The 9,722-nt window shown below is 47.3% G+C and overlaps 4 protein-coding genes across 4 annotated transcripts; 3 read left to right on the top strand and 1 right to left on the bottom strand.

The window, feature by feature from the left end:
- Positions 1 to 805: 805 nt before the first annotated feature.
- Positions 806 to 1,528, bottom strand: LBRM_34_0230 (conserved hypothetical protein; the record flags this gene model as incomplete). Its single annotated transcript, XM_001568088.1, has 1 exon — positions 806 to 1,528. One exon carries the CDS (start codon positions 1,526 to 1,528, stop codon positions 806 to 808), a length of 723 nt encoding a protein of 240 aa, XP_001568138.1.
- Positions 1,529 to 3,858: 2,330 nt separating this feature from the next.
- Positions 3,859 to 6,447, top strand: LBRM_34_0220 (conserved hypothetical protein; the record flags this gene model as incomplete). The annotated part of the gene is made up of 1 exon (XM_001568087.2): positions 3,859 to 6,447. The coding sequence occupies one exon, from the start codon at positions 3,859 to 3,861 to the stop codon at positions 6,445 to 6,447; it is 2,589 nt and encodes an 862-aa protein (XP_001568137.1).
- Positions 6,448 to 7,240: 793 nt separating this feature from the next.
- Positions 7,241 to 8,260, top strand: LBRM_34_0210 (conserved hypothetical protein; the record flags this gene model as incomplete). Its single annotated transcript, XM_001568086.1, has 1 exon — positions 7,241 to 8,260. One exon carries the CDS (start codon positions 7,241 to 7,243, stop codon positions 8,258 to 8,260), a length of 1,020 nt encoding a protein of 339 aa, XP_001568136.1.
- Positions 8,261 to 8,927: 667 nt separating this feature from the next.
- On the top strand, positions 8,928 to 9,695 carry LBRM_34_0200 (conserved hypothetical protein; the record flags this gene model as incomplete). The annotated part of the gene is made up of 1 exon (XM_001568085.1): positions 8,928 to 9,695. One exon carries the CDS (start codon positions 8,928 to 8,930, stop codon positions 9,693 to 9,695), a length of 768 nt encoding a protein of 255 aa, XP_001568135.1.
- Between the last annotated feature and the right edge of the window lie 27 nt (positions 9,696 to 9,722).

Genomic DNA, 9,722 nt, shown 5'->3' with positions numbered 1-9,722 from the left:
CGCCTAAAAAACAACTTGCCATAATGATAATAAGCAAGCCACATCGAGAGAAAGGTTACGTAACAATATTCAGCTACAATGGTGCAAGCACAATTGCTCTTCTTTTCGTTTTCAAGTGGCAGATCATCAATCGAAATCATATCAGCAGGAAGTATCGATGTGGTAAAATCGCAATACACTCGTGTACAGTTCACAACTCCTTGACTTGCAAAGCGCTTCAATTTACCCAACCCTAACACAATCATCCTCGCTACTGATGGCTCGAATAGCAAACAAGTCAGCAGAATATAAAAACAAAAGCTTACATAAAAGACAACATGCTTAGCATACGAAAAAAAAAAAACGTTACTCATTAGCATTCCCTGAAGCTGGACTGATTCGACAACGCGAAACTTTCATTGAATTGCTTGTATAAATGTGTTTTCCTTTTACTCATTGAGCAGGTTTTCCGAAGAAGAGTTTGCATTGCGCAAGAAGTTATGTTGGAAGCAGCGAGAAGAGAATTTGAGAACAAGAAAAAAAAAAACGGCTTGGCCACTAAGATAGCAAATCGTATCACTTTTCTTTGAGCAAATGAAAGCGCTTTGCTTAACATCAACAAAGACAACACCAACATAAAGTGACAGAAGCAAAGCAACAGCACACAGGCATTGGCAGCACCTACATAACGCATAAAACGCATATAAAAAAAAGGAAAATAGTACAGAAAAAAATGTTTGAGTGTGTAGATACTGAGTGTGCCACAGTGCTCACGTCATGAGCAACAGATGAAGCGGCAAAGAAAAAAAGAAAAACGATAACCAGCCTAGTTTTGTAGGTCCCGATTAACACGAACATGCTCAGGATCAAAACAGTTAGTATCAAGTGTGTACGCATTTATGTAGTCCCCGACATCCGTCATAACGGGCTCACGCCTCAGTAATTCGCAGTTCGCAATGAACTGTGGAACAGTAAAATCACTCTCACTGAGAACTTTTACAAGCTCTGCTAGAGCGTAAAGTGTGTTGTCCTCGCCATCACCACCTTCGTAATCGCTTACAAGGATACCATTGTCTTGATAGCCGCGAATGCAATCTGGAGTATTTTCGACTATAAGAACCCGGTCGAGGGGACGACCAAGAGCATTCAGGTCCTTTCGATAGCCCGGCTGGCCGTTGAACCACTTGTTGTGACGATAAATACAGTGTGAGACGGCATTACAAGTGTCGATATTCGACACAATAGCTTGCGCATAAGCCTTCAGCCCAGCTGTCCAGACAACAACCTCGATCCCTTTGTCTTTGCACATCTGAAAGAACTCAGGAATCCCAGGTCGGGCGTAAAGAGGCCCACTACGAGCGAAGACCAGTGTCTCGTCAAGATCAAGAACTAAAACCAGTTTCCCTTGGTAAATCTCAGCCTGAGGTGCAATAACGAGATGAGGATCGGTCTTGTTCATCGATGGGTCACGCTTGCGATTGGTGCGGTGGCGGCCAGCTGCCTGGTACTCCTGTTTAAAGGATTCGCCCCGAATGCGTTGCTTGTTCATGGCACTTTTTTTCCCTTTAGTTGTGTGCTTCACTTCTATTTTTTTTTTTTTTTGAGTCGTTCTATATTTGACAGCTTTGTAAAGCAGAGAAAACAGCTCAAAAGCGACAGGAGGAAGGAAGGTACCAATTTGAACTGTAATACGTTCGCCATTTCTTGGATAGGATTTGAGGCTGGATAATAACGCCAGGGTCTGTTCATTGGATACAAAGGCATCCTCACAGCGCGATAGCAATGAATGAAAAAAAAAAGACAGGCAGATGTGTTGCTTGCCGTCGACAGCCGCCAATCGCTCTATGGGATAGGCAAAATGAACTTAGGAAGAGAGTAATGTTTTTCTTCATTCCTGCAAAGTGGAACCTTGAATGTATTCAAAAAGATGGCATGTATTGTGGAAGAAACAAAGTTCACTTTAGATCCCGCACGCTCCGTAAGAAATGTCACCCATCTTGAAACATATAGCGCAAGTGACACACACAAAGCAATTTAAAAAAATGTATTAAATAGATTTGTTTAAGATTAATTTTAGAGGGAAAAGGTGATCTGATCGCTCCCAATCTGCAATATAGTGCCAAATAAACAAATGAGTACGTTTCAGATGGCAATAGCCATTGTGCGCACCAGCTCTTTGATTATGATGTTAAAAGGGGAAGAAAAAGGTAAACGAAAGTAACATCAGAAATAGAATGCTATGAAATAAACAAGTCTGTATGTGGAATTTGAAGTGTAGTTGAGCTGTGCTAATTAACTCGGCATTCACTTGGGATCCTACCAACAGCTTAGCATTGCTGAATCTCTCATTTACTACTTTTCATACCTGTCACTTTTGCAAACGGGCTGCAAGCTAGAAATGCAGCTTGATTTAGTCATTGAGATCTAGCAGAATACCTACAGAAGGCGCACCAATTATCGTCCTGTTATGAATGAAACTGCACAAAATGCTTTTATAAAATCATTTCATCCTTGTACTGCAACAGCATGACCCAGCGTTGTCGTGCTTGTCGTAATAACTTCTGCACTTGACTGATTTCAGTGAGCGGAGCACTAAGGCCAAGATCGTCAGTCTTCTTCAGGGCGGGAAAGCGGGGAAGGGCAAAAAAATGTTTTTAGCATGAAGTGCCCCTCTGTCGCGCCAAACATCGCCTTAAGTGATCGGGGGCGCATGCGGCAAACTTTCCTTCGGCGCCCGCCCCCCCCCCCCCCCCACAGAAACCCACCGCGCAAGATGACGCTTGCAAAGCAATTCCATTACATCCCTGAAGTGAGCCGTTCTAGCAAATAGTCATTGAGGTGGGCGGGCAGCTGCTGGCGACAAAAAAAAACGCGGTTTTCGGAACCCCCACATAAAGAGCAGAGCCCTACCCCACGCCACGCCACGTTTTCAGAAAGCAGCACGCCCCCCTTTCCGGAAACGGCAGGGGGCACCCGGTTTTCCCACGCCCCATTGAATGGGAGAAAGCACGTTCCAACAACACCATGACTTCGCGTCGTGCGTTTCACATGGGGAGGGGAGCTTCCCTAAAGGGTGCGCGTCAATACCCTTTTTTTTTCGACGCTGGCATTTCGTTTGCACTGATATCAGAGAATGGATATGCTCGATTTCTCAACGATTTGATCGCGAATGACTGCTTTTTGTCTTTCTGCACCACATCGAAAATGGTGGTGGCGGGGCGCGCAGCCCCTACCCCTGCCAATGCCGGACTGCTTCTGGCGGTTGCACGGCCAAGCACTTACGACGTGTGGGGGCCAGAGCGGCGCATCGCTACTGATGCCAGCGGCCGGGTCCTGGATGGCGCTGCGACGGTGAGCGCGCCGGTGGCGTCCACGAGATAGGAAGGATGTCAGCGTGGCTCGAATGCGTCTCGCCGGGCCCTCGCCGCCTGTGTGTGAGGAGCCTGAGCGCCACCCCGAGGGGTGTGCACCACGCGGCGACTGGCATGAGGGGAGCGGCTGTGAGGCGACCTGTGGCACGGGGTTGGGTAGAGCTTGACGCGGAGACCGCACGCAAATGGCTGATTCGGTGCGTTGCACTAGAGGGTGAGTACGGCTGCTTCGCACCAGGCGGTGGGCCTGTGGCTGGTTGGCTGTGCGCTTTAGCTACCGTTGTATGGTGAAATGAGCTCAGTGATAAAAATAAGAATGATGTGGTGATTTCCTTACCGCCCTTTTTATGCGACGGTTCTCTTCGTGCTGCCATGCTTATGTCTGTGCAGCAATTTTCTCCATAGTTAAGAGGAATGCAGGACTATTGAGAGGAGACTAACTGTTATTCTTTCCATCTGACTGCTTCGCGTGTGCTGTCTTGGACTTCTAGGGAATAAGACTTCAACAATGTCGGAAAAGCAAGACCGCATAAATGGCGTTCTTGTCCAGCGTATTTCACAGCTAGAGGACGAGCTTCGTGATGCACAGCAGACCATTTCTTCTGCACTAGGCGAGAAGCTGCGTGCAGAGAACGAAATAAAGTTGTTGAAGGATGAAGCATTCGAGGTTGTGGAACAGTGGAGCGCCGAGAACGCAGAGCTGCGCCACAAGCTTTCAAATATAGAGAAAGAAAGTGCAGCAGATAAGGCTGCCCTCAAAAATCGTGATGACGTTGTAGCGTGCTTGAAAGAAGAGCTGGATGTCGCGCAGCGCCTCACTGAGCAATACGTTAAGGATGCTCAGGATTATGAAGAAAGGCAGCGCAACATGGAAAAACAAAACACGGAGTTGATTGAAAGCTTGGCCTCCTGCCAAAGTGACCTTGCCTCCTCTGCTCTGCGTGTAGCAGATTATGAGCATCTTGTAACTAAGTTTCAGGGCGAGCTAAATGACATGCTAGCGTTGCGAAAAAAGGATTTTGAAGCGCTCGAATGCCTGCGATCATCGCTTGCGCAGGCAACCACAGAAAATCACGCTCTCCGTGATGCCGGTGAGAGCGTGTCATCTAGCATGGAGTGCTTACTCGAGCGCGTAGCCAAGCTCAAAGAAGAAAACGAATCACTTCGAAGGAGCACTGATCGACTTCTTTCTGCGAAAGATGATCTGGTGCGACAACTTCACCACCACTGCGAAGAGCATAAGAGATTATCTGAGGAAGTGGAGTCGCTCTCTGCGCGTCTTGCGGCTTCGGAGGAGGAGGTACACCAGCTCCGAGAAAAGTGCGAACGTGTAGAGAAACAGTTTGCAGCTGCAACCTCTGCACTGCGAGAGTCTCAGACTACCGCAGAGCAGCAGCTACAGCTGATTCAGACACTGGAAAATGATGCTTTAGAGATGAAAGATATAGAAATAACAAGAGGAAAGGTGCTGTGTGATTTGCAGGCTGAACTACATCGTTTAAGTCAGCAACTTGATGAGGCATCAAAGCAGAAGGAGGACCTGGAGACAGAGTTTACTACGGTGAAAGAGAGCTACGCAGCAACTCTATTGGAATTCGATAACCACAAGCAGACAAGCTGTAGCGCCTTCGCTAGGCTGCAAGATGAGTTTGCAGCCTTCAAGCGCGACTCAACAGAGAGGTGCATGCTTGCCGAGCAGAACTGTACCTCTGCATGGTCGTCGGTGAAAGAGCTGACTGAAGCTCTACGATCACAGCAGCTTTCGGAGCTTACTCAAAGAGAGCAGATTTCGCGCAGCTCAATCCTTCTGGATCACCAAGTCCTGATCACTGGTGTGTTTGAGCAGCGTTTTCATGTCGTACTGTTTCAGCTCTCTGATAGGTATCGGGCTCTTGAGCAGGCCGAAGAGCACCTTCGGCAAAATAAACTGAACGCAGCAAAAACAGCAGAGCAGATAAACGCACTTTCTAATCGTTGTTATATCAGTGAGCAGACAGTAATCGAGCAACGCAAGACGTTGTCGATGCTTGAAAGTCAGCTCAGTCAAAGCGCGGCGCATCTCAAAGAAGCCATACTTGAACGTGACACATTTTCAAAGGAGAACGTTTGGCTGAGAGGCCAAGTGGAGGCCATGAGACAAGAGCTGGGGGAGCTCGACGAGCTCTTAAGCACAAATCTCAATCAGATGCGTGAAGAAAACGAACGACTTCAAGTAGTGAACGAATCTCTGAAGCACGATATCGTCGCTGCCGATCAGAAAGAGCAAGAAGCTGCTGTGCGGATTACTGCCTTAGAGGTAAATGTCGGTGACCTGGAGGGTGAACTTCGCGCACAAACGAAGACGTTGGAAATTACAGAAGCAGAATTGCAGGCACTGAAAGCAAAAGTTGAGAATTTCTCCACATCATTAGACTTTTCTAAAAGGAGATATGAGGAGTTGGAAGCTGTCAACATGGAGGCAGCACAATCCAACTCTGCCTTGGCACTGCAGGTGGCACAGCTACAGGAGCGCCTTGGCTGCCAGGACTCTAAGTTTTCTCTCATATTGTCTGAAAAGCGAAGGGAAGCTGAGAGCTTGAAAATGAAACTCAACACATATGTTGAGAAGTGCGAAAAGTGCGAGATGCTGCTTCATGCGGAAAGTAAAGCTAGAAAGGAAGTAGAAAACGTAAGTGTGGCAGCAAAAGAGCAAAATGCAAAGCTGCGCAGCACATTGGATGAGCTTAAGACTCGCTGTGCAAGCGACGCCTCAACTCTCAAAGAACTTTTGGCTGAGCGAGATGATCTTATTCGCGATCGCGACATCATCGTTGAAAAGTACAACAAGCTTCACGATGCTCTCCGGTGTGTTCGTAGGGAAGCTCACAGCAAGGTGGCCGACGAGCTCAAGCGGGTCATGGAGCTGGCTATGTCACAGGAAACGGAGTTGCAGATGTTGCGACAGCAAAACACAATGCTGAAAAAGAGTATCTCAATGTTTGTTGATTCAGCTCAACCAAAGGCTGAAGCTGTTTTCATGGAAAGACTTAATCTCACTGAAGGTCCTTTACGGCACCCCAAAAAGCGCAGCGCTACAGGTACTACTGAGCAACAGTAAGGTAATCTTGGCCTTTTCCCCCTTTGCCATAGATTTTTTTTTGCTTTCGAGAAATAATGATCAAAAAAAGAAAAATATCTCTAGAGTTTCTCTTGCGGTTTGATATATTTTGAATTTCGTGGGCAACACAGCTTTTTTTGTTCTACAATGCGTTGAAGTACTTGCAATCGTCAAGCAGAAGCACAGGTTCAGGTAGTTTTCGTATCCAGTATTATCTATCATTGATACTCTACAGCTTGATTTTTCTTCCGGTTGTGGCTTTCGAGAACAACGCCCTTCGCACAATACATCAAAGTTGATTGCCCGATCCCCCCAACAGCTATTTGTGGGGTATTTCATTTCGTTTTCTCTCCGTTCTGCGCACGCGAGTTGTGAACATCTCTTCCTCTGTTTAAGATAGATCTGGGAAAAGTAGGTAGCCAACCTTTCGAAACCTATCCATTTTTTATAAGGGGTTTCTGAGACCATAGAGCATCCTCAGCTCTTTGCGATAGCCAACACCTTTTCTCTTGTGTGCAATTGTCACTTTCGCTCATCTGGGGAGCAAAAAAGAAAAATTATGCGAATACCAAGGCAAGCAACTTCCTAGTATAATAACATCTCTTTCATATGCTGCTTCCCATGTAAGGAAAGTGTCTCACTATCGATCCTCCTCGCCCCTCTTCTCTCCCTCTTTATTTTTCTTTTTTCTTTCAAAGATCTGATTTATCCGTTCCCTTAAGCAGCAACTATAGCGCTGTCTTCTCGCGCTTTAGCCTTTCGAGTTTCTCCGGACTCCTCTACTAAGACAGGAATGACTGGCTTGGACTACGCTGCAAAACATGGCGAGCTGGAGAGGCTTGTGAAGCGGTACTGTGAGCACAAAAAGCAACAAGCGAGATCGCTTCACCAGCAGCTGAGAGAAGAAGTGTCTACCAACGTCGAGCTGAGGAAGTACATTGCCTTTTTGGAAGGCAAACTACAGGCAGAGAGCAAAAATGCTAAGCAACTAGGCCGCTTGCTCGACGTTAGAAAAAACGATATCGAAGATACCTTGATAGATCACAAGCGGCACTTGGACGCACTTACAGCAGGGATGGAGTCACGACTTCGTATGAGTGAGCGGTGCGAGAGGGTCTGCGCCGAGCTTGCGACCAGTCTTGAGGGGAGGGAGAATCAGCACTGCGCAGATGCCAACGCGTTCCATACGAGCAAGGCCCTGCTTGAAGCAGGGCTGGCAGCGTCGAATAAGACTGTGCCGACCGAGCTGCAGTACAGCCACGATATGGAGGACTCAGTGACTAAACTTCTCAATGATGTACCGGTCAGGAATAAGTTTGTGCTAGTGCAAGAGTGCGATATGAACCTCAAGACCAGTTACACGAAGCATGATACCTTTTTGGAAAGCGATGAGTGTGCTGCACGCACCAATCTACTCGATGCTGAGCGAGACGAGAGACAGAGTCTCCTGAGCAGCTTTTTTCGCGCAAGTGCAACGTATCTGAATCACCTTCTTGCCGAGCAGCAGGAGCGCGACACACGACTTTACCGTGCTGAGGATCTTTTGCGTCTGCAGCAAATGGATCTAACGAATCGCATGAACAAGGAAATGGATTTACAACAGGATCGTTGTGTTCATGCGGAAATGCAACAGAGGGTGCTTGCGCTGCAATGCAAAAGTGTCCTGAGGATCGTTGGTGATGCTCTTGAATCCCTTCCTGGGCTTGATGTGGAAGCGGTTATGTTAGAGCTAGAAAGCAGAGTTCAGGGTGTGCTGCAGTTGCCAAACTCAAATGTAAGCAACGAGTGTCGAACGCACAAGTCAGAAAGATGATGTTAACCTTGCTGCTTCGTGTTTCTTCATTCATTTAATCCCTACATTTATCATATTCCCATGGCTTCTGTGACTTTGTTTCTTTGCTGCGTTGTCTCTTAATACCCTTTTCTACTCGCTTTGCACACCCGCTCGACGTATTCCCTTTCCATCCAAAAAAGTTATCGAATACTCAAGCTCACAATTCACACGCACTGCAAGCCCATTAGCTTAAAGGGTGTCTTTGTTTGCTACATATAACGTGCACACTGCTCACTCCCAAGGTTCTCCTTGAATGGAAGTAACATAATGCCACTGCCACTATCTACCTTTCTGCTACTACATTCACTCTCTTCTATGTCTCTTCTTGGATCTGTGTAAAGTGCCTTTGCGATGCAGAGAAGTACCAAGGTGGAGCATTGACATGGTCTCAGGCTTTCCAGTTCGAGACGTTCATATATATTTTTTTTTCGATTGGTTTCACTAGGTTTTTGAAAACCACCCGGTGATGTCGTATCGGCGCAAAGCACTGGCAGCCAAGACCTTGACGCCTAGTCAACAGCTTGGTAGATTGTGTAACGCTTGTTCCGGCAATTTGGTATTTCAAAGTCACAACGCGGTAGCTCTGTTGACTCAGCTACATAGGCATGACCGAACCTCTTACGATCAATTTGCGAAGAACGCGACGATGCAGCGCTTTGTTCCTGCATGGACAGTGCAGGCGTCTCAAGAAGGCGACACCCCAACGCGCTTCACACTTCCCCTTCCATCTCATTTTATCAACTCTGGTGATTCGGCCGATGATTTCGAGCCTCGTGCGTTTTTCCTTGAGAAGGCGCTGCCTGAGGATACAAACATAGGTGGGAGGACACCTGTCTTTCCCCGCTGCGGGCATAGTGGTTTGTTTTTTGCCCGCGAGGAGGTTGTCGATAATCTTCAGGCTGCCGCGGCGGATCTCAAGTTTTCCTCTCCGTTTTGGCTTCGTAAGAATCACCCAGGCCTAGAATCAGGCTACCTTCAGCTGAAGGAGGGGAACGAGACGATTGTCATCAGCCTCACAGCTAGTATCGTCGGATTTGGTGATGTGGAGACCATTGAGGCGGCTAAATTACACCCATTGCTTCGCAAAGCAATCAAAGGAGACATTAACTCTGCCGGTGGGTTGACAGTTTCAGATGAACTACCACTTGGAATGAATGCACTGACCGGCGCCGTCACAAAAAATCCATTCGTTTGTAGTTTGCCAAATCGAGGACTTTGGCTCTCCCAGGATCAGCTGCTGCATCACAACATCAAGTTGTCGCGGCACATCAAACAGGCTGTTAGTGCTTTTACATTGGTCGAAATAGACCAGTGGGAGCTCTTCAACGCAGATCAGCTTCAGGTTCCGGGAAGATTGGGTCTGCGACAGAGTCTCAATCTGGCACCCAATGAATCCGTTTTTCAACCGGTATGAGAGCAAGGGACAGCTATCCTTCAAATG

Source organism: Leishmania braziliensis, chromosome 35 (assembly GCF_000002845.2).
Source record: "Leishmania braziliensis MHOM/BR/75/M2904 complete genome, chromosome 35".
Taxonomy (NCBI): Eukaryota; Euglenozoa; class Kinetoplastea; order Trypanosomatida; family Trypanosomatidae; genus Leishmania; species Leishmania braziliensis.
The sequence above is the reverse complement of the archived record's forward strand: the minus strand, read 5'-3'. Positions and strand labels throughout refer to the sequence as shown.